This window comes from Lissotriton helveticus, chromosome 7, assembly GCF_964261635.1.
Source record: "Lissotriton helveticus chromosome 7, aLisHel1.1, whole genome shotgun sequence".
NCBI lineage: Eukaryota > Metazoa > Chordata > Amphibia > Caudata > Salamandridae > Lissotriton > Lissotriton helveticus.
In genome coordinates, this window is record NC_136068.1 from 95,213,553 (window position 1) to 95,239,035 (window position 25,483).

The 25,483-nt window shown below is 49.4% G+C and overlaps 1 protein-coding gene across 1 annotated transcript in view; it reads left to right on the top strand.

Moving 5' to 3' along the window:
• The window catches only part of CDH4 (cadherin 4), a 748,299-nt gene that overhangs the window by 673,254 nt on the left and 49,562 nt on the right, over positions 1-25,483 (top strand). The window contains exons 10-11 of the mRNA XM_078651582.1: positions 4,995-5,225; positions 10,144-10,377. Coding sequence (XP_078507708.1) covers positions 4,995-5,225; positions 10,144-10,377 — 465 coding nt within the window. The remainder of the gene's footprint in view (positions 1-4,994; positions 5,226-10,143; positions 10,378-25,483) is intronic.

Consider the following 25,483-nt stretch of genomic DNA (forward strand, 5'->3'; position numbering starts at 1 on the left):
ACCCCAGGCACCACCCCTACAGATGCCCCTCTGTGACCCAGGGACCACCCCTACAGATGCCTCTCTGTGACCCCAGGCACCACCCCTACAGATGCCCCTCTGTGACCCCAGGGACCACCCCTACAGATGACTCTTTGTGACCCCAGGGACCACCCCTACAGATGTCTCTGTGACCCAGGGACCACCCCTACAGATGACTCTCTGTGACCCCAGGGACCACCCCTACAGATGCCCCTCTGTGACCCCAGGGACCACCCCTACAGATGACTCTCTGTGACCCCAGGGACCACCCCTACAGATGCCCCTCTGTGACCCCAGGGACCACCCCTACAGATGACTCTTTGTGACCCCAGGGACCACCCCTACAGATGTCTCTGTGACCCAGGGACCACCCCTACAGATGACTCTCTGTGACCCCAGGGACCACCCCTACAGATGACTCTCTGTGACCCCAGGGACCACCCCTACAGATGACTCTCTGTGACCCCAGGGACCACCCCTACAGATGCCCCTCTGTGACCCCAGGGACCACCCCTACAGATGACTCTCTGTGACCCCAGGGACCACCCCTACAGATGACTCTCTGTGACCCCAGGGACCACCCCTACAGATGACTCTTTGTGACCCCAGGGACCACCCCTACAGATGTCTCTGTGACCCCAGGGACCACCCCTACAGATGCCTCTCTGTGACCCAGGGACCACCCCTACAGATGCCTCTCTGTGACCCAGGGACCACCCCTACAGATGCCTCTCTGTGACCCAGGGACCACCCCTACAGATGCCTCTCTGTGACCCCAGGGATCACCCCTACAGATGCCTCTCTGTGACCCAGGGATCACCCCTACAGATGCCTCTCCGTGACCCAGGGACCACCTCTACATATGCCTCTCTGTGACCCCAGGGACCACCCCTACAGATGCCTCTCTGTGACCCCAGGGACCACCCCTACAGATGCCCCTCTGAGTCCCCAGGGACCACCCCTACAGATGCCTCTCTGTGACCCCAGGGACCACCCCTACATATGACTCTCTGTGACCCCAGGGACCACCCCTACAGATGCCTCTCTGTGACCCCAAGCACCACCCCTACAGATGCCTCTCTGAGACCCAGGGACCACCCCTACAGATGCCCCTCTGTGACCCCAGGGACCACCCCTACAGATGACTCTCTCATGACTCTCCGTGACCCCAGGGACCACCCCTACAGATGCCTCTCTGTGACCCCAGGGACCACCCCTACAGATGCCTCTCTGTGACCCAGGGACCATCCCTACAGATGCCTCTCTGTGACCCCAGGGACCACCCCTACAGATGCCTCTCTGTGACCCCAGGGACCACCCCTACAGATGACTCTCTGTGACCCCAGGGACCACCTCTACATATGCCTCTCTGTGACCCCAGGGACCACCCCTACAGATGCCTCTCTGTGACCCCAGGGACCACCGCTACAGATGCCTCTCTGTGACCCAGGGACCACCGCTACAGACGCCTCTCTGTGACCCCAGGGACCACCCCTACAAACGCCTCTCTGTGACCCAGGGACCACCCCTACAGATGCCGCTCTGTGACCCAGGGACCACCGCTACAGATGCCTCTCTGTGACCCCAGGGACCACCCCTACAAACGCCTCTCTGTGACCCAGGGACCACCCCTACAGATGCCGCTCTGTGACCCAGGGACCACCCCTACAGATGACTCTCCGTGACCCAGGGACCACCCCTACAGATGCCTCTCCGTGACCCCAGGGACCACCCCTACAGATGCCTCTCTGTGACCCAGGGACGACCCCTACAGATGCCTCTCTGTGACCCCAGGCACCACCCCTACAGATGCCCCTCTGTGACCCAGGGACCACCCCTACATATGCCTCTCTGTGACCCCAGGGACCACCCCTACAGATGCCTCTCCGTGACCCCAGGGACCACCCCTACATATGCCTCTCTGTGACCCCAGGGACCACCCCTACAGATGCTTCTCTGTGACCCCCAGGGACCACCCCTACAGATGCCTCTCTGTGACCCCAGGCACCACCCCTACAGATGCCCCTCTGTGACCCAGGGACCACCCCTACATATGCCTCTCTGTGACCCCAGGGACCACCCCTACAGATGCCCCTCTGTGACCCAGGGACCACCTCTACAGATGCCTCTCTGTGACCCCAGGGACCACCCCTACAGATGCCTCTTTGTGACCCCAGGGACCACCCCTACAGATGCCTCTCTGTGACCCCAGGGATCACCCCTACAGATGCCCCTCTGTGACCCAGGGACCACCCCTACAGATGACTCTCTCATGCCTCTCTGTGACCCAGGGACCACCCCTACAGAAGCCCCTCTGTGACCCCAGGGATCACCTCTACAGATGCCTCTCTGTGACCCCAGGGATCACCCCTACAGATGCCTCTCTGTGACCCAGGGACCACCCCTACAGATGACTCTCTGTGACCCCAGGGACCACCACTACAGATGCCTCTCTGTGACACAAGGCACCACCCCTACAAACGCCTCTCTGTGACCCAGGGACCACCCCTACAGATGACTCTCTGTGACCCCAGGGACCACCCCTACAGATGACTCTCTGTGACCCCAGGGACCACCCCTACAGATGACTCTCTGTGACCCCAGGGACCACCCCTACAGATGCCCCTCTGTGACCCCAGGGACCACCCCTACAGATGACTCTCTGTGACCCCAGGGACCACCCCTACAGATGACTCTCTGTGACCCCAGGGACCACCCCTACAGATGACTCTTTGTGACCCCAGGGACCACCCCTACAGATGTCTCTGTGACCCCAGGGACCACCCCTACAGATGCCTCTCTGTGACCCAGGGACCACCCCTACAGATGCCTCTCTGTGACCCAGGGACCACCCCTACAGATGCCTCTCTGTGACCCAGGGACCACCCCTACAGATGCCTCTCTGTGACCCCAGGGATCACCCCTACAGATGCCTCTCTGTGACCCAGGGATCACCCCTACAGATGCCTCTCCGTGACCCAGGGACCACCTCTACATATGCCTCTCTGTGACCCCAGGGACCACCCCTACAGATGCCTCTCTGTGACCCCAGGGACCACCCCTACAGATGCCCCTCTGAGTCCCCAGGGACCACCCCTACAGATGCCTCTCTGTGACCCCAGGGACCACCCCTACATATGACTCTCTGTGACCCCAGGGACCACCCCTACAGATGCCTCTCTGTGACCCCAAGCACCACCCCTACAGATGCCTCTCTGAGACCCAGGGACCACCCCTACAGATGCCCCTCTGTGACCCCAGGGACCACCCCTACAGATGACTCTCTCATGACTCTCCGTGACCCCAGGGACCACCCCTACAGATGCCTCTCTGTGACCCCAGGGACCACCCCTACAGATGCCTCTCTGTGACCCAGGGACCATCCCTACAGATGCCTCTCTGTGACCCCAGGGACCACCCCTACAGATGCCTCTCTGTGACCCCAGGGACCACCCCTACAGATGACTCTCTGTGACCCCAGGGACCACCTCTACATATGCCTCTCTGTGACCCCAGGGACCACCCCTACAGATGCCTCTCTGTGACCCCAGGGACCACCGCTACAGATGCCTCTCTGTGACCCAGGGACCACCGCTACAGACGCCTCTCTGTGACCCCAGGGACCACCCCTACAAACGCCTCTCTGTGACCCAGGGACCACCCCTACAGATGCCGCTCTGTGACCCAGGGACCACCGCTACAGATGCCTCTCTGTGACCCCAGGGACCACCCCTACAAACGCCTCTCTGTGACCCAGGGACCACCCCTACAGATGCCGCTCTGTGACCCAGGGACCACCCCTACAGATGACTCTCCGTGACCCAGGGACCACCCCTACAGATGCCTCTCCGTGACCCCAGGGACCACCCCTACAGATGCCTCTCTGTGACCCAGGGACGACCCCTACAGATGCCTCTCTGTGACCCCAGGCACCACCCCTACAGATGCCCCTCTGTGACCCAGGGACCACCCCTACATATGCCTCTCTGTGACCCCAGGGACCACCCCTACAGATGCCTCTCCGTGACCCCAGGGACCACCCCTACATATGCCTCTCTGTGACCCCAGGGACCACCCCTACAGATGCTTCTCTGTGACCCCCAGGGACCACCCCTACAGATGCCTCTCTGTGACCCCAGGCACCACCCCTACAGATGCCCCTCTGTGACCCAGGGACCACCCCTACATATGCCTCTCTGTGACCCCAGGGACCACCCCTACAGATGCCCCTCTGTGACCCAGGGACCACCTCTACAGATGCCTCTCTGTGACCCCAGGGACCACCCCTACAGATGCCTCTTTGTGACCCCAGGGACCACCCCTACAGATGCCTCTCTGTGACCCCAGGGATCACCCCTACAGATGCCCCTCTGTGACCCAGGGACCACCCCTACAGATGACTCTCTCATGCCTCTCTGTGACCCAGGGACCACCCCTACAGAAGCCCCTCTGTGACCCCAGGGATCACCTCTACAGATGCCTCTCTGTGACCCCAGGGATCACCCCTACAGATGCCTCTCTGTGACCCAGGGACCACCCCTACAGATGACTCTCTGTGACCCCAGGGACCACCACTACAGATGCCTCTCTGTGACACAAGGCACCACCCCTACAAACGCCTCTCTGTGACCCAGGGACCACCCCTACAGATGACTCTCTGTGACCCCAGGGACCAACCCCTACAGATGCCTCTCTGTGACCCCAGGGACCACCCCTACAGATGCCTCTCCGTGACCCAGGGACCACCCCAACAGATGCCTCTCTGTGACCCAGGGACCACCCCTATAGATGCCTCTCTGTGACCCAGGGACCACCCCTACAGATGCCTCTCTGTGACCCCAGGCACCACCCCTACAGATGACTCTCTGTCACCCCAGGGCAGCCCCCCTGATGATGCCTCCCTCTGACCCATTGGCAGGTCCCCTGCGACCCTTGAGAGAGCACCCACTGACGCATCTGCCTCTCTCACACAGGTGTGCCTCCAGCCAGTGGCACCGGCACGCTGCAGATCTACCTCATCGATATCAATGACAATGCGCCAGAGCTCATACCAAAAGAAGCCCAGATCTGTGAGAGGCCCAATGCACACGCCATCACCATCACCGCCACCGACGCCGACCGAAGGCCCAACGGCCTCCCCTTCAACTTCGAACTGCCCCCGTCGTCCCCAGCCAAGAGGAACTGGACCATCTCGCGGATCAATGGTAAGAGTTTGCCCTTAAGTTATGCACCCTTTGCCTTATAACTGTGACATACACTAATTCACCCTCGTTTCCAGTTTATTTAATCGCTCGTTAAGGTCAGTGGTCCAATCGTCTGTAACTGTCTCAGTGAGTCCTATATTGTAGTGATTAAGTTGGCAACAGGTTAAGTTGAGATCTTGTATAGTGGATACGTTAAGATGTAATTTAGTGGGTAAGTTGCTTTATAGTCCAGTGGATAAACACAGATGTGGTCTAGTGGCTTAGCCATAATATACTTAATCGGGCAAGTCGTGACTTGGCCTCGTGGTGAAGCTGGATGGTAATTTGATCATTAGACTGATATTTGTTTGCGTTACAATGCGGCCTAGTTGTTAAGTTGTGTTCTATAGCTGGTGGTCAAGTTGAGATGTTAGTGGGGTAGTTCAAATTTGGATGAGTTGGTAATTGGACTAGTGGTTAGACTAGGGCATAGTCTATTTGTTAGATGAGATTTGGTTACCTTTATATGTGGTCTGGTGGTTAAGTGAGCTGCAGACTAGTAGCCAGGTTATCCACTGTTGATCCTAGGACTTGAGTACTAACCCTTGATTTCCCACTGGACCACTCATGACAATCGCCCAGAGCTCCAGCTGCCTAATTTTCTAAATAAGAGGGGGGCTTCGAAGAGGGCTAAGTGCCACTGTTGAGTGCTTTGTAATTATGTGGACATTATTAGTCGTGGGCACTAGAAGACGGGACAGCCAGGCCCTGATGCAGTGAGCAGAGCTCTGCCCTTTACAGCTGCTCATTACTAATATGTTTTCTAATGTAAGCCTTGTGCAGGCACTTAGCGACAGACTGCTGGCTATTGATCCTGCCGCTCGCACTGAGCACGGCATTCTACATAATGCATTAGCTCCGCATGCATATATCGCTAAGTAGGGCAGTATTTAGCAATGTGTAAGAGCAGTAACCTAAGTAGTGATTACCTCCATTCCGTAGGTGAATTTTAATATTTGTGAGCTGTATGCAGTACTAGCTTACCCGTTGCGCGTTGCTGCGAAAGGAAATTCAAGGAAACTCGTTATGATAACATTTAATTTACATTGTCATTTTTTTTTTAAAGTGTTTTTATTAATTTTGCACAAACCATCGGTGAGACAATTAGCATGTACATAATCCAAGGTTACATTAAATTTAAAACGATCTTGACATAGATTCTCATCTTCCCTAGTCCCTCCCCAGGCAATCACAGTGTAAGCCAAAATGCACTCTCCCCACCCCATCCCTTTAGTCGTCCCCTGATTCATCGCCTGTACTTTCGCCTTCAGATTCAGGAATTGGGTCACAAATGTCCCCCCCATAAGCGTTCCAGGCAGCCCATATTTTGGTCCACTTTCGGGGGCATCTTCGATTTATATAGACAGTCCTCTCAGTTATCATTTTGACGTCCATGTCCCTACACCAAGCCTCCAACGAGGGTAATTCAGTGGCTCCCCATTTCTGCGCTACGTTCCATTTAGCTACCATGAGGCCCAATGTCGCCCATGTTTGTCCTTGTCGTGACAAGTCATTAGGTTCCCATATATTTAGAAGGCATTGGCGTGGCTCAGGTAGCAAAGAGACACTCACAGTCTGGGATATTGTTCGCAGGACCTTACGCCAGTAGTCAGTTATCAGTGGGCAATCCCAGATTGTATGAAAAAAAGAGCCTTCCCCGCATCCCCGAAGGCAGTATGGATGCTGCGCCCTGCCTATTTTATGAAGCGTGCTCCTGGTGACGTAGGAGCGGTGTAGGATTTTGAGTTGGACAAGCCTGAGTCTTGCCGGAATCCCCACCTCCTTGGGCGAGGCTAGTGCCTCCTGCCATTCTGTCTCGTCCATGGCTCCAATGTCTGTGGTCCACCTATCTTTTAATGTTGTAGTGGGATCTGGTAGGTTATTAACCAGTTTGCGATATGTGAATGATGTGGCGCGTTTAGGCATAAAATCTGTAAGTAGCCTGTCTTCTGGGGAGAAGCCTCAGGTATGTCTACATCTTGTGGTAGTACTGCCAGGAGTGCGTGGCGAATTTGTAGGTAGCGGAATGTTACGGTAGGTGCAAGCTCGTATTATCATCTAAGCTGATCAAATGGGATAACCGTCCCCTTGTCCCATAGGTCGCCCACTGTGGATATACCTATGTTGTCCCAGTGTTCAAAGCCCCTGCTGTTACTAAGTGTCCCTAACTGCTTTGCGTCCCAAAGAGGGGTAAGTTTGGTGATGGTCTCCCTCCACCCCAAACGCGCTTGCGCTGCGTACCATAGCATGGCTGTGTGTTTCGTCGGGCCCTCTAGCTTCATCGCCTGCCTCCTATTATACAGGGCCGCCATCATATTGTCTGTGCCTAGCTGCGCCCTATCCGCCTTGTATGCGGGATCTGCCTGAGAGGCATGTATCCATTGGTTGATAATTTTAAGGTGCGCCGCCCAGTAATATAAGTGTACGTTGGGAAGTGCAATGCCACCGTCGTACCAACTGTGGTGCAACTTAGCCTGCGCAATGCGGGCCGGCCTACTACCCCACAGGAGCGTGGACACCAGCGGTGGTATTTGCTTAAAATATTTCAAGGGTACCGGAAACAGCGTGTTTTCTAGCGCATATAAAAATCGGGGCAGGGCCATCATTTTAAATAAAGCTGCTTTTCCCAGCAGTGTCAGGGGTAGAGATTCCCAGTGCGCCACATCTCTTCGTAAGCGCTCCAAGGGGGGCACCAGGTTTTGGGCGAAGAAGGCCAAGGGATCCTTCGTTATATGAATGCCCAGGCACTTAAAAGAGTCTTGGGACATCGCCAGTGGACAGTCTGGGGGAAGTCGAGGCATCGGTCCCATAAGTATGTACAGAACTGATTTAGACCAGTTTATAGTATATCCGGAAACTGTCCCAAAAGTGTTGCAAATCTCAAGGAGAACTGGTAGTGCGCTTTCTGGGTCTGTAAGATACACCAGAATATCATCAGCGTAGAGGGACATTCGGTCCTCCCATCCCTCCGCCCATTTAATACCTCGCAGAAGAGGGGTCCCCCTAAGCCGCGCCACCAGGGGCTCTAATACCAGCGCGAAAAGAAGCGGCGATAAAGGGCAGCCTTGTCGAGTCCCTCTTGCCAACGGTATAGCTTCAGATAGATGCCCATTCACCGCCACACATGCCACCGGTTCGGTGTAAAGGAGCCGGATCCACGCACAAAACTTTGGGCCAAAGCCCAAGTGCGGAAGCGCCGCAAAAAGGTAGGCCCATTCCACCATGTCAAAGGCCATTCTCGCGTCAAGGGAAAGGACCGCCGACGGTTCCAATAGGACATGCGTCCGAGCCAACGCGCAATGTAGGCGCCTGAGATTAAGTGCTGTATTTCTGTGCGGCATAAAGCCTGATTGGTCCGTATGAATTAAATTTGGAAGGTGCGATTGTAATCTATTTGCGAGCACTTTGGCTAGTATTTTTGCTTCCGCATTGAGTAGCGAGATTGGGCGATAGGAGAGACACTCAGATGGCGGTTTCCCGGGCTTCAGAATAGCCACAATCGTGGCCATTATTTGATCCAAAGGCAGCTGCCCCTCTCCAGTCTATCATTGAACATATCAAGTAGGTGAAGGCAGAGAGTATCTGCCATAAGTTTGTATAGCTCCATCGGGATCCCGTTGGGTCCCAGTGCTTTACCCGACTGTAACGATTTGATAGCAGCGCGCATCTCTTCTGCCGCGAGCTCGGCCTCAAGCTCCAAAGAGGCTTCCGGCGCAAGTCCAGGCATTGCTATGTCTTGTAGAAAAGCCACTGCCTCAGCCTCTGATGTAATCGAGGATGAAGTGTATACCGCCCGGAAATGTCCTGCTAGTGCGTGTGCTATGTCCCCCGGGTCCGTCGTGAGATGGCCCTTGGCAGTCCGCAGTTGCGCTATAGTCCTGGTGCCACGCTCCCGTCTATCCAACCAGGCCAATAACTTCCCTGCTTCATCTCCTACATCATAGATTTTGTGTCTGGTTGCCGTGAGGGCTATCATCGTCTCGTGACTAAGGTGTTCCCTATATTGTTGTTGTTTTAAGTGAAGGGTGTGTGCCGAAGCGAGTGTTGGGTCAGTCATATGCTCGGTGTCTGCTGCTTGCAACTCCTGTTCTAAGGTTACGAGGTCTTGTTGCTTCTTACGCTTGTGTCTACATTGTGTCATTTTTATTGAGACTTATTCATTTTAATATGGAAAACATTTCAAAGTGTCGTTTTAATTCTATTTATTTATTCGAGTGCTTGTGGATACACGATTTTTTGTTTTTCTGTCTTGTGCGTACATCAGTATTCAAAAGATTATGAGGGCCCTGGGGGACCCATATTTAAAAAAAATGATGCCAGAAACTTTCGCAGGAGTGTACTCAACAACTTTCCAAAGTTTCATGGCGATCGGATGAATGGTGTAGTAATGCATAAAGGACAAACAGACAGACAGACAGACAATACATACATTCGTTTTTATATATATAGATATATGTGTTTGATTGATGCTTTGCGTGGTTGTGGGCGCAGGCCTTTATTTAAGCAAGCAAGAATCAGAGGTACACTTATACGAGACTCCCGACATTTATGAATTGATCAATCTGGAATATGAATATATATATTAGAGGCACTCTATGCAGATTGTTTGAGAAGCTGGCATTGGTGCACAGTGTGGGTAATCTGTATTCTAGAAGACTTCACCCACTTGAACTTTCAACCTTGAACCTGTATCGAGCCCACACCCTTAATTCTACTAATCAGTGATGGACAAATCTGTTATCAGTATTTAATATACAACAAAACACACAAATGATCAGCTTTGTTTGCTAAACGTGCTGTGAATGTGCATAGTGCTGTTTGTGCCCTCTCTGGGAAGTGGCTAAAGCTGCTGTTTCTTTTTTAACCTTTTGTTCCCCAGGCACTTACGCACAGCTCAGTCTACAGCTCGCGTATCTGGAGGCAGGGGTGTATGATGTACCAGTGATAGTAACAGATTCTGGGAACCCACCTATGTTCAACACCTCCATCATAAAAGTCAAGGTGTGCCCATGCGACGAGAATGGCGACTGCACCACCATCGGGGCTGTGGCCGCGGCGGGACTGGGCACGGGTGCCATCATTGCCATCTTAATATGCATCATCATCCTGCTGAGTGAGTACTGTCCAGTCAGCCTTGTCCAGCATTGGGTGGTCCAGGATGTGAAATTGCATAAGACTGGAGGGAGCTCATGTGTGAAAGTGTTCATGATTAGATGTGGCTGCACAAGGGGTCCGGTGTGAGACTAGTCCACAGGACTCGTTGCCACACATGGACTGCCGTGTGACAGTTGTCCACGTTTGCTGTGGGCACACAAGTGGCGCATTGTGTGACTAGTCCAGAGGTGGCTTTGGCATACATGTGCTACTGTGTGACAGTTGCCCACTTTTGATGCAGAAACACATCTACTGTGTGATAATAGACCAGATGTCATGGTGGGAACAGATGCTTGTGGGATTTGAAAATTGTCCCAAGGTTGGTGTATCCACAAATGTGCAACTTTTTGATCATTCTACAAGAAGGGGCTTTCAAGGGGGTACATGTGTGCCTTGGCTAGACTAATAGATAATAAACTACCAACCTTAAGCAGAACCTGGCAAAGCCCAGAGTCTCACCGAGAGCAGGACGTGGTGTTACTCATTTACTACCCTATGGCTACGCAAAGCAGAGTGTGCTACTGTGCATGGAGGCCCTTCTTAGCCGTACAACCTTTCTTTCTTTCCTTTAAATCTATGAACCTTGAAACAATTTAAGATTGAGCCTTATCCATTTGTCACATTGGCAGGACCAAGGTGGATCTGATTATTCACACATGGGTTCCAGGACACTTAAAACAAGCATTTGCAATGCAATCGGTCGCGCCTTTGGGACCTTATAAGTCTTTAGCGATGCAGTGGCAGCAGTCTAGGGGGTTGTGGACGATAGGGATGCACATTGTCAGATAGGAAAGTTGAGGAAGGGCAACCCACAGGGGCTGCACAAAGTAGGCCATAAAGAGGCATTGCAAAGTAGTAGAGGCACAAAGAAAGGCTAGAGATGCAGGCATGCAAAATAGAAAGTGCTGAGGGAGGGGGGTGAGAGACACAGAGCAGCATTAGGACAGGTGAATGGCATGCAGAGGGACTGTAGTGTGAACAGTGGCACATCGTTTGCCCAGCAGGAGGGGAGGTCGATGTCACACCAGGGCTGTAGGGCTGGCAACACAGAGGACCTCCAGGGAATGGGGGCACATAAATGGGCTGGAGTGGAAAAGCAAGGTGGTCTGGGGCACACATGGTACAAGTAGAGTCAGGGCAGGGTGACTCACAAAGTGGCTGCAAAGGCGAGGCTGACTGGCATGCATGAAAGCCGCTTCGTGCACAGGGACTGCAGGCCGAGTGCCAGGGCGGTGCCAATAGTGGCTGAAAAGTGATCAGGGGACAGCAGTGTTGTGATAAGTTGTCGTACAAATGTCGGAACATAAAAAGGTGAGGTTACACCCACCATAATAGTTGAAAACATTCACCAGCACACTTAACATAATATCCATTGATAAGCGTAGTATATATGCAGCTTTGCTATTTAAATTAAAGCATTCCCTGTTGAATCTGACCAACCACATTTTATTACACTTTTCAAATGCTAAAGTAATTAAGGTACAGGATGACAAATGAATTACTTTTAAAAAGTACATTTAAAAGCGGACATTCTCAAGGAAGACAGCTTAGAATAGTTTGGCTTAAATTATAAATGTCTAAGTTGAAGTTGTTATTGTTAGGTAGTTTTGTATAGCGCACAGCTGCCTCAGTGAAGAGGCGTCCTACTTAAAACCAATACCCAACAGAATGCAATAGTGATATTTGTGCTGCGAGTTAAAAACATAATCGAAAGGCAGCTTACCAGCATTACAAACCGGTGTAACAGCAGCTACCTGTGAGGGACGACAGGCCTTCCAGCTACTGCAAGGACGCAGGCTTGAGGGGTTGGCAGTGCGAGCGGCGCAACTCCAGGCATGATGCGAGGATGTGACCGATGTCCCTGCTTCTGAAAATTGCTGCATATGGGGGAGGTAGGGCAGACCTTGTATCTAAAGTTCAGAGGGGCAAAGCTCCACAGATCCGCAGCACTCGGGCGGCGCTGGGGGCTGGTCATGAGACCCACTCCTGGAGCCCCAGGCAGACCCAAGCACTCAGCAGCACCCTGGTGGGGCAAACAGAGGGCTGCTCAGGGGGACAATCCAGAGAGCAACTCCTGGAGTTTTAGGCAGACCCAAGCACACAGCAGCACCTTGGACGGGTAAACATACAGCTCCAAGAAAGGTGCCTTCCCATATCCTGGTTTATGAAGACTCTCAATATGAAAGTCTCTTTGGTGCAGCATGTAGCCCTTCCAAGATTCATGTCAAATTCCAGGACGATTCTGATGAGGGTGACTGCTGTGAGCAAGAGTATTATTCCCTGTAGGAGCACTACCAGCACCTTCAACAATACCAAGAAGACATGGTATGTCTTCCATCAGTACTTGTTTTGGACGTACAATTCATGCTGTCAGATTACAGGAAAAGGTTTCTTCCAGCACCTGCTCCTGGTCAACACTACCCAGCTATGACCGCTTCAGTGCCTCTTCAGCCATCAACTCCTCCGCAGCATTTACCTCCGCCTTCATCAGTAGTCCATTCTCCATAAGAAGTTCAACTACATGATCTCACCACGTCGCAGGAGACAAGAGAAGAAGGTATACTCCATGACCACCATGATGAGTGGAATTACTACATGTTGCCAATGCTGTCATCTCCATCACCTCCCCTAGTGGATTCTCCTCCGGAGGTTTCAGTGTTCCACAACCTCTTAGAAAGAGCACCAACATGTTTTGAGTTAACAATGCCCACAAAACAAAATCACTGTTTCCTTTATGATTTCAAGGAACCTTTTCGGAAATTGGTCAGGGCCATGCTCATCAATGATTACATATGGGATGAGGGCTTAAAGGTTATGTGCAACCCAGCCGCAGTACCAGCAGAATTGCCATGACTTGATAAAAAAAAAAAATACAAGGACCTGGATGATGCACCAGCCTGCCCAACAGGTCACCCCAAACCAGACTCTGTCATTTCCCAGGCGGCACAACGAAGATCCAGGAATCCTTCCACACCCCTATCAGCACCTCCAGAACAAGAGGGTAGGCGCCTCATTAACATCGGGAAGCGTTTTTTAGCCAGGTCGGTGCTCACAGTGAGAGCAGCACATTCCCTGGCTCTACTTGGCTGACACGATCGGAAAATTTGGTCTAAAATTGCCCTGTATCTGGACAAGCTTCCAGACAACAACAAAGGGAGGAAAAAAAGTATTGCTAGAAGTTGTGCGCCAATAGTCCGAGATAATCGATTGTGCTATGGACATTGCCACCACTGGAATCAGTCAGCTGACTGGTTCAGTGGTATTACGCCGTCAAGGATGACTTAAAGTAACAACTTTCATGCCGATGTCCAGACCAAAATATCAGATTTACCTTATGAGAGAGAGGCTTTGTTGGGAAACACATTGATGATGCTCTCCAGGCAATAAAAACGGGCACAGACACTGCCAAGTCATTGGGGACCTACAATATAAACAGCTTCCCTTTCGTGGCGCTCAAGAAAGAGGGCAACCATCTTATAGAGGGGGGATACCAACAATACCACTATCCCCCATATTCCTCCACTAACCAACCATTTTGGTACCAATACCACCAATGACAACCACCATCAGCAGCCTACAACAGACCTCCTCCCAGAGGAAAATCTGGATGACAAGGCAAGGATACCAGCTGCAGACAACGACTTCATCCTGGCGCTGGCTACTTCCCTCCCTTTTCCAGCCAAGGTAGCAGGGAGAATAACCAACTATCTGCACCATTGCAAACAGATAACCACCAACCAATGAGTTCTAGATCTGGTTCAATTTGGACACTCTTTGAAATTCATCCAAACACCACCCCAACCCCACCTCAACCTTCCATCCAAAAACATCTACGCCTTTTCAAGTGGGGGATCAAAATCATGCAAAATAATTGGGCTATAGAGAGAGTTCCCTTATTTCAGAGCAGAAAATGTTTCTACTCCCATTTCTTCTTAATCCGTAAGAAGTCAAAGCAGTGGAGACAAATTCTGGATTTAAGAAAACTCAAAAAAATACCTAAAAAAACAGTCATTATGCATGGATACATTGCAAGGTATGTTGCAACTCCTCAACAAAGGATATTACTTGTCATCCCTAGACCTTTGGGACGTACATTTCCATATCACCATTCAATTAAAACTCAGGAAATGTTTCAGTCTCATGGTAGCTGGCAGCCACTATACATTCCGGGTGTGCCTTTCGGTCTCAAGTCTTCCCCCCACATTTTTACGAAATGCCTAGCACCTGTAACAGCTTTCCTCAGGCAACAAAGACATCAAGTGTTCCCATATCTTGATGACTGGTTGGTCAAGGTTCCTTCCAACCAATCCGTAGAGGTGCCCACCATGGCCTGCCTACACCAAATCAACGAACTAGACCCCACTCTCAATCCTGACAAATCAATCCTCCAACCGTTGCAACACATAATTTGCAGCTGCCAACTCAGAGAGCCACTGTGAGCCACTGTGACCCCCCTGCCCCCCGTTGAGTGGGGGGAGGAGAGTCTCCGGTACCCTTCAAGTAGCAGTGAGGCCAGCCATGCTCGTTGACTGTCTGTTGGGCAACAACTTGGAAATCTCCCCTTGGGCTAAGGTGGAGAAACAATCTCATTTGGAGATGTTGGGTCTGCCTGAGTGGGCATGTGTGACCACTCGGTCAATGGTAGCCAGTAAGGGTTTTCAAGAAGACCTGGAGCCCGAGAGAGTGGCCCAGGTACCTGCCTTAAAGAGAAGAGGTATGGGGCACTGGAAACTGTCCCCATAAGTTCCCACGGTCCAGGAGGAGGCAGATGAGGGGGATGCCCTTGAACCTACAGGGGAGCAGGTTACTGAACTAGGAGACCTGCCTGAGCTGACCCATTGGCAGCAAGAAGGAGGTCTCTCCAGGGAAGAGTTCTGTGAGGAGCAGAACAAGTGCCCTTCTCTTGTGTGTTTGCGCCAACAGGCCACAAACCAGGCAGCAGGTGATCAGTCTGGATCACATTGGATCTACTGGAAGAATGGTCTCCTGTATAGTGAGCCTAAGGTTGCTGAGCCTGGGTCAGCCCGTGTGCTGGTGGTACCCCAGCGCTTCAGAGCCTTCCTACTGGGGCTGGCTCATGATGTGCCATTTGGGGCAGGACAAGACCTTTGAACGGCTTGTCACCCACTTTTATTGGCCCCAGATGCGCAAGAGTTCAGACACTCATTGCAGGACCTGCCAGACTTGCCAGGCAAGTGGAAAGAGTGGGAGGATTCACAAGGCTCCTCTCCAGCTATTCCCTGTGGTCAGCACCCCCTTTGAAAGGGTGGGCATTGACATTGTGGGGCCTCTGGATCACAAGACAGCCATGGGCAACAGGTTAATCCTGGTCTTGGTGGACCATGCCACCCGGTACCCAGAAGCCTTCCCTCTCCGGTCGGTTACTGCCCTCATGGTGGGTTGTGCGTTGATGGGGATTTTCTCCTGTGTGGGGTTCCCCAGAGAGGTGGTTTCAGACTGTGATACAAACTTCATTTCCAAGTATATGAAGTCCCTGTGGCAGGAGTGTGGTGTAACATACAAGTTCACCACTCCCTATCACCCGCAAGGTAATGGGCTGGTGGAGAGACTCAACCGAACCCTTAAAGGTTTAGTTATGGGTCTTGAGGAACCCAGGAGGCATAAGTGGAATGTCCTCTTGCCATGCCTTCTCTTTGCTTACCGAGAGGTGCCACAGAATTCCCTAGGGTTCAGCCCCTTTTAACTTCTTTATGGACACCCGATAAGAGGACCTCTGAAGGCTGAGAGGAAGCTCCCAGGAAACCTTCCCAGGATGTATATAGCAACATTCTGGCCTTCAGAAACCAAACCCGGAATTTCAGGTAACTCGCTCAGGCGAATCTGGAAGCCAGCCAGGAGTAGATGAAGCGGTGGTACGATCAGAATGCCACTCCTCTGATTGAGCTTCAGCCTGGTCAGAAAGTGTGGGTGATGTCCCCAGTGGAGCCCTGTGCGCTCCAAGATAAGTGGACCGTACCCTTTGAGGTGGTGGAGCGCAAGACTGATGTCACCTACTTGGTGGACTTGCGGGCTCCTAGGAACCCTTTGCGGCTCCTGCATGTAAACCGCCCGAAGCCCCACTTTCGGAACTAGGACCCTCACACACCCAGCAAGCTAGGTGTCATGCTTCATCATATGGGTCTGCTCCTCGTCGAGCCGGCACTGCAATGCTTGTCGGGCACCCATAAAGGGGCTCTTTATCGGAGATCTTTTGTTCCTTTCCGAATAGGTGCCGTCGGTGTGAGGGGCCTGGTAAGATGTAGACGTGGTGTGTGGGTTAAAACAGGTAAGGGAATACTCTAGAATTATTTTTATTCTGAAGAGATCACAACCTGATTAAAAAGGAAAAAGAAGAAGGAGGGCGACTATTTTGTTTTAATCTGACAAAAATTACGCTCTACCCCTTAGTGAATATATACACACGCACATATATATATGAACAAGCTCCCCTGTGGAGCGAAACGCGTCATCTTCTATGGAATAAACCGTCTTCCTTCTAACTCATTTCGAGTAGTGATTATTTTGCTGGCTATATTTCGCTGCATTGTGTGAGATTTCTGAGGTCCAGACCTACTATATTCCGCCGTTACTTGACGGAGTTGGGACTGCTTTCTTCATATATATATATATATATATATATACACACACATATATATATATATACACACACACACACACATATATATATATATATATATATATATATATACACACATATATATGGTTTTTTTTCATCTTTTTGGGAGGAGAACCTCCAAACCCTCAAACTTACCTTAAATGTGTGGTAAAGTCATGCGTGGTAAAAACTTGTGTGATAATAAATGTGTGGTAAAGGCACTGCGATGTAAAAATCACATTGGAAAAAGTTTCCCAATTCGAGGCAGGGCTTCTGGCAAAAGGAAAATGAGATGAAATGGCTGCTGAGTGACAGCCATTGTATTTTCCCACGGCCAATCTTGGCTAAGTCAGACCTAAGCGACTGCGGGGATCAACAATTTTTTATAGTCTGATGTTCAGTCCTCGTTGGCAGGACATTCAGCTGGAGGAAATAGGTCGGGTAAACTGAAACTATACATCAAGTATTGTCCGATAACTTAGCAAAGTGCATAGTTGATGGCTTTTCTACTTCATGGGGTTAGGGTTTTTTTCTGCACACCCCTCTTATTAACTCATGCTGCTCTCTCTTGCTCTCCTTTCATGTCCTCTTTCATCTCATCTTCCAGAAGGCAAATTATACTTTGATAAAATGACAGTACTGACTGAACGTGTCACTAGATATGGAACAACTTGGCATCAAAATCTAACCTCTCTCCTCCATCCCCCCGCTCTCCTTTCTCATGGCTCATCTTCCCTCTTTGTGCCAGGCACTCCCCATGCAGAAGATGTCATTGAGGCAAGCGATCAGGTGTGTCTTTGAATAGGTGCAGTATCCTAGGCGTGTTTTGTCTTCTATGGACGCAACACCTATTGAAAGAAATATCACACCACCAGCAATACATGTACTCGGTATACGACAAGTCCTCTGTGAACCTAATGACACTATAAATGTCCCCTATGACTGCAAGGCAGGAATGTCTAACATAGGCACAGACCCGCGCCACATTTTCAGTACCTCCACATTAAAGAAATGTACAAACCATGGATCTAAATGCAACTCATTTACATAGTCAGTGATTATCCTACAAATCTGGCATGTACCCCTGTGTGCCTCGGTTGGACGACCTTGCTGGATGGTCAAGGAACTCCTTGGCAATTGCTGCTATCATGACTAGGTTTGGTTGCTTGGACTTTACTCAACGTAAGTTGTGCGATTACACTATTCCCACCCTCCCAGCTAAGCCGTCACCACTTGCGCGGGCAATATGCCGTCAAGGGAGGGAACGTAGAACAGAATTACCCATGGTAAGCAGATCCCACCCCTCTCAGCACAAATTGATTTGCAGCACTTGAAAGTCCTTCAGCTTCAATGGATTTGGTTTGAAAGTGGATTGTAATACCTCTTTATTCCTTTCAGTCACATCCACTGTGGCACGTTTGTTTTGGGTGTTCATCGTCAAGACATATTTTCTGACACTCTCTCTAATGCTCGGATGTTCTCGCCTTCAAAAGCTTTCGAAGTATGCATCAGACTTGAAAGCCGCTAATTTGTCGAGAGTAGGTTCTCTTTTGGAAAAAAGTTTGACACTGTTTTGCTGTTCATGATGTATTTTGACTGCTCAGTAGAACAAGCTGACAGAAAAGGTCGGCTCATTCCCAATGCAGCCTCCGTGCGATTTTGTTTTAAACTGATGTTGTGCGCACACAGGCTGACACCGGCGGATCGATGGCTACCTCTTTGGCGGCCTACAGGTCAGTAGCGTAGCTAGAACTTTTGCTGCCTGTGGCGGTCCCTGCTTTTGCCGTACCGCAGCGGCCTCAGGTGAGGGCCGCCGCACCAAAAACTTGTGCCGCCGCACCAAAAACTCGTGCCGCCCTGGGCGAATCACCCCCCTTGCTACACCACTGCTACAGGTTGTATGTCAAACCATGGTTCCAAACAGATCATGCTACCATAGTATCATAGGCAAAATATCGAGGGCCAAAATATGGAGAAGGTTAGTGCATGCTAGTACGCATAGATTTACTATTCTTAACTCCACATCTACATACGTCAAAGAAATATATATCTATATAGTCAAGGTACACATACGAGGAATCAGGTAGAGCCAACCCATACTTGTAGAGCCAACCCATAATGTTTTTGAAACCACTATTACGTGAGAACCCAGCCTGCTATGAAGGGACCAGGTTCAGCAGGGATTAGGAGGTTATATTTCACTTGTGGTTAAACTCACCAGATGACTCCATGCCACTAAGGATGCAGTGTTCTAGACCTGGACTTGCCTCTGAAACCCTTGAGCATTCTGGGAGTTGTGATACATTTGAACTAAGATATCTGGAAATATTGGTACATAAAGGAAATGCCTCTGAAGAAATGTGTTTGTGCTGACTATTGCAAGTCGAGGAGTTGCTCTGTGATCTCTACACTTGCCAACTGGAAACTACCAACAAATGCAACACTCTTGGTCAGGCGGAATAATGCTATTGGTATGGTTATAAGGCACACCCCCTTTTACATAGTTTGCAACCAAACTGCTGCTACGCAAAAAATCATGAGTGACTCTACCCCAGCCCAAGCGGCCATTAAAAGGCTCTGATAGGCCTCTCGTGGTGGGGATTCTCCTAAAGCCTGACAATTGTTCCCATTTTAGTTGGGAGAAGCAGACCTAGGAATTTGAAGAGACGTGAGCTGGAGCCTCTGCGGTGGAATTCTTGCGCCACCACACCGCTGTAGTCCTCAAGCTTCAGCAGGTCCACTAATTTGTTTACAAAGTGGGTGCTAGAATATTGCACACCCGTAAACAGGAAGAAAAATGTTCACACAAGGTGAAAGTTACTCTGTAATAGACAAAAGATGCAAACCTTTAAGGGCCTCATTTATGAGAAGTGACGCGTCGCTGCGTGAAAGCAGCCATGCGTCACTTCCCAGTGCGCCCTCCTTGCAACATGATGGATGCGTCATATCTACTGTCACGCATCATGTCACAAGGAGTTACAGATACATCAGTATTTCTGACTTATCGGTCTCCGCAAAAGTGATGCATTGCTGGAGTATGTCACAAAAGTGACGCATCTCCAGCAAGGTGTCCTTTCCATGGGGCAAGCCCCATTGGAAAGGGCCTGCGTCAGTCTTACGTCTGATGTGAGGCAGGTGTAAGATATTGATGCATTTGCGACCTAGAAGCGGCGCACTGAAATCTCAGATTTCACTGCATCAGTTCTACAGGGCTTACTTGGGAACGCCCACCCCTGCATAAATTATACCTGAGGCAGGTATAATGTAGCGCAGTTGTTTACAAAGTGACGCATCTGCTTAGATGCGTCACTTTGTAAATAGGGCTCAACAGTGGGCATGTTTTACGCCGCTAATGCGTCACGAAAAGTGACACACTGGCCTCGCAAAACTGACGCAAGCCCTCATAAATAAGGCCCTAGATCTTTATCAATGGTGGGGCCCTTCATAAATAGCATAAATTGAAAGGTGTAATAAAAAAAGATCACAGTTGATGCCTTGTAAGAATGCCTACCTACATCACTGGCAAAGAGTTCTAAGAGGGGACCATCTCTTTATGCCAGGTTGTTAAAAATAGTCGAAATTATGATAAACAATTAGGAAACAGAGTAGCACACACTTTTGCAGCGTGTAGTTGCAACAAACGATCTATCTGTAGGTTGTAACATATGTCTAGTCTTTACTCACCACTGTAGACATCAACCGGAGGCAGAACCATGTATATTGTAGGTGCTTTCCCACAACACCTCTCTAATTAAAACAGAGGAAATGTTGGGGTAGCCCAGTGCTCCGATAAATGCATTTCCCAAAGCAGCACATCATAGAAACAAACCATTCCAATGGCAGAACTTCAATTAAAATAGGTTATTTCCACGTGCAGCCGGGGACTTCAGAAGCAAGCCCTTTCTTTGGAATAGTAGTACTTGCCCTTGGCATCCTCAACGTAAATACAATGATATTTCCCAGAATTTCGCACACAAATACCTCTGCGACCCACATGCTGCTGGGAGGGGCCAGCCCTTATTAAAAAGGGAATGCAATGGTTGCAGACTGGATTATTTGCAGCCTTGGAGAAGAGCAAACCTTTAGCTTCCCTGTGCACCTCAGGCATGCAAATCAGAAAATGTCTCAAAAGCCGATTCCTTGCAGTCTTTCTACCGGTCCTGACTGTACCACGTCCCTCCATATCTCATACCTCAGTCTTGCTTCTCTTTATTCGTATGCATCTATTGCCTTACTTGTCACTGTAAATGGGACCGCATGTTTCTGTGTCCTCACATGTGCATGTCGCTCTCTACTCACATGTTCTGCAAGTCTCTCTACCATCGCGTTGGCACACATTCTGTTGCTATGCACAGAAATCTGCTGTGCTTCTGCGCTAGGTTCTAGCTTTAGAATGGCCCTCAGTAAAATAAAATAAGAGCCTTACTGCGGTTATTTTGAGAATTTGCAGTGCCTTCTGTACCATCAAGGATTCCTCTATCAGCAACACCCCCATTGGCAGCAGCACCTGCGCCAACAACAATACCATTGACTGTCCCATCAGACTTCACCTAATAGAAAGGCTGTTTCATTGCTCTTGATCCCAGCCAAAAAAACTTTGCTCCCTGAAGGCATGGCATCCAAAAAGGTACCTTCTCAGCTTCTTGAAAACAGAAGATGAGTCTGAAGAGTAGAACTCTTCAGTACTGCCACCAACCAGCTCTACTCCGCTTCAAATAAAATGTCACGAAGATGACGATAACAACCACTGCGGGTGTGAAAAGAAGCTGCCCGCGGATGATACGTGTAAGAGGACTCTCACTGCAGTTATGGGCAACCCTCGTCATGTTAGACATTAGGAAGAGTACTGCAAGGACGGCGTGCTATTGTATTGTAATTGCATTTATATAGCTCTTACTACCCCTGGCGAGGCGTCAAATCGCTTTTATGGTGAGTAGCATGTTACTCCGGAACCCATAAAGGATTAGTGGTGAATTAGTATAGTGAAATATGAAAGTAATTTGAGTGGTGGATATGTTAGTCTGTTATTTGGATTGAAAAGGACAGTGGGGGGATAGAAGAGGGAAGGATTTAGAACTTTCTTTTGGTAAGAGGAGGCTTGGGATGAGTACATGGGAGGTGGAGGAGGAAGAGTCAGAGGGAAGGGTTTAGAAAGGCTTGTTTTGGGAGATCGGAATCGTAAAAGAGGTATGAGATGATGCAAGGAGGGGTAGAGGAGGGAAAAGTCTAGAAAGGGTTATTTTGGGTATCAAAGTGGTATGGGGTTTGGCATGAATACGAGATTGGAGGTAGAGGTTGTATTGGTAGAGGTATAGGGTGAGAAAAAGGGTAGTGCATTGGATATGCTGAATTAGAAGAAAAGTCATAAAAATATAGATCCATAAGTACATGGAAGGTATACAGATGCATAAAGGAAGGTAGTATATGTAGATTAAAGATGCATTAAAATAAACTCCCGCTTTCAAGTGTTGTTGTACTTTAAATGCTTGGTGTATGAATATAGAATCTGCTGGAAGTATTTGTGCCATTGCGCACTTGTGCTGAGTGAATTATATTTAATTTGTACATGGTGAGTCTCTTCAAACGTCATTCTTCTGCCTAAAGACCATGACTCTCCTGGTCAGCTCATACTCCCTGTGAAGTGCAGTCCAAGGCTCCAAACCAGAAGCCAGGTGTGGACGGATGCTGTGACACGGGCTCTGGTGAAAGGATTAAAAGACAGAAAGAGAGAAACACTGAAAAGTCTGGTAAAACACTGGATTTACAAATAAAAAAGGAAAGACTAGAAGAAAGAATAATCCAATAATATTAAAAACGAAAAGGAGAATACCAAAGCAAGGGAAACAATATGGATAAAAAAAAGAGTGGATGATTAAAGAAATTACAACTGTGCAGAATCCACACCTAGATTAGGCTGTAAAAAGCACAAAGTCGAGAGAGACAAGAGGAAAATAAACAGAGATCCCCAGATTGTAAAGAGATAAAGGCGGTATACAACCAAAAAGGAATAATCCTAGGTTAGAGATTCCCACGCATTACTCTGACGGGTCCTGAAGAAGGTGGTTTCTAACACCGATTATACCACCGAAACGCGTTGACCAAGTCTATTATTGAATCCTACGGAATGTAGTGAATCTACTGAGATCAATAGATAAACAACTGAAACGTGTTAACTCGTACAGACTGAGTGCATTGTATGTAGAGTGTGTATGTAGTATGTATGTATGATGTGGGTTGTATGTTTTCTCTAACCAGGTGTGTGCGTTTATTAGTAGAAGTTTTATGTACAAATAATTGTGCTATACTGTAATTTTGTAAAAGTAACTGATCAATTTACACAAATACAATTGTGGTTAAAAAAAGAGAAAACAATGTTTTAAAAGAAATACAAAGAAATATACAATGATAAATAAATAAAATGAAATAAGAAAAGTGAAAGTAAAAATTGGTTTTCTGGTATTTGTTAATGCCGGAATGTGGAAACTGTAACTTGATTCTTAAAGTAAATGGGTCGTGAGGGAGAGTTCTTATAGATCCAAACCAGAAGCCATACTTGCTGTGGGATGTTTCGCGCATTGTTGGATGCAGCCTGCCGCGGCTGCTCATCGCTCGGGGTTACCAGACCGCCATTTTCAAGCTAAGGTTCGCGGTTTAAAATGTATATAATTTTCTCTGCTGCGGCGGAGCTGAATGGCACCTCCCAGGGGTTCTGTGTGAAGCCTGACTCTGCAGGTATTTACAGTAGCATTAACCTCTGCCTCTGGTGCGCACATTACATCAATAGAAGGTAGGACGTGGGAGGGGGCGCAGACTCCGGGGGCTCGCCCCCTCCCCTGGGCACGGCGGCTGTTCACCGGGGTAAGCATTACTTGTAATGAGCCATATTGCTTTTCCTCGTGGTATGAACTCTCAACGGTGCGGACACCTTCGCTCCTCGGTCAGACGCATTTATGACCTTTCGAGGCAGCTTTTTTTCCCTCTTCTGATCGGAAAACTAAAAGGCGCTTTAGCTGTTTATGAAGCAAAGCACAGATCCGCTGCATTAAAGGTCACGTCCGGTGGCAAATTATGGGGTCGGTGTTCGCCGGTTTGACTGGACCATTTCAGATGACATTTATATCTCGACACAAAATCAGTTTTTATAGTTACGGATTCCACCCATATTCCTATGCCATAACGGTGCTCGCCACCTCCACTTCCCTCCCAGCTGGTTATATACCGGGTCTGATGGCTGAGTGGACTGACCCACTCCAGGAATCTGTGTTAAGCCTCCAGCTCATAGGTTCGAACCCTAGTGGGTCCAACTCAGCCTTTCATCCTTCTGAGATGGATAACATAACTGTAAACCTCTGTTATACAGCGTCAAGGTGTCCCAAGTGGAGGAACACATGCCTTCAAATACCCATGTAATGCTGTTAAGGCTGACCCTGCTGCCTCCCTCCATGATAGCCCATGCTCTTTTCACCCCACTACAACCTGGTAAAAGAGGCGGCTTCCTCCACTACTTCAAATGAAAGAGCTGAATGTTGGATGCTTCATTAAGGTGAATGAATCAGCAATTGAAAGCCAACGCCTGTAAGTGATCAGCAAGCCATGGTTTATGCTAGTCTCATCCAGTTGGTATTTTTGTACTGGCACTCTTCATTTTTAGGTCTTGCCTACAAGACATCGCGTGCAGGCTGTTGAGGGACGTGTTGTTTTTAGGCTTACTGTCCATCCACTGATTGCCATTGATAGGCTTATTATCTTTCTCATTTGCTTGCTAATTATTCAACTTGTTTGGGTTTTCCTTCCCCTTCTTGTGTTTGGCCCTTTTCTGGTCCATGGATTCATTGCTTGTGTCCTTCCACTGCCCTATTTCCCAGCACTACTTTTTTCTTTTTTTGTGTAAGCACTCTGCGAGAGTGTATGTGTTTTCCACTGTTTCCCTAATGTACACCTGGTCCTTCTGTGTTGCTCTCACTGTTCCTTTTTCTCATCCATGGGCTTCTCCTAGTAAGCTCCACGTGGCTCTCTCGCGTCCGTTTTTCTCACCCTCTGTGTTGCTCTGCCCCTGACACCTGCACCCTCCACGTTGCTTCCAGCCCCTGTGCCCAATGCTGTTTCCCCACCTGCACCCTCTGTTTTGCCTCCACCCTCCCCGCGTCTTTTATGTTGCTGTCACTCATCTACCCATGGCCCTGTGTTGCCACCACCCCACCCACTTAAAAAAAAGCCGTATTGCTTCTTTTTCCTTTTAGAACCAATCCAACTTGGATCTGTCCCCAAAAAGAAAAAAAAAAAGCTGCGTCATTTTGTTGGCATGGGTATGAGTGGTGCACATGCCTACAATCTGACACATTCAGCTTCCTCAAAGGCTTTTTCTTAATTCTGTACCGATGCTGCATGGTGTCAGGAATGCGGTGCAGCTTAGCTCAAAACCATTGGCAAAGCCAGTAGGTCCCAAAGA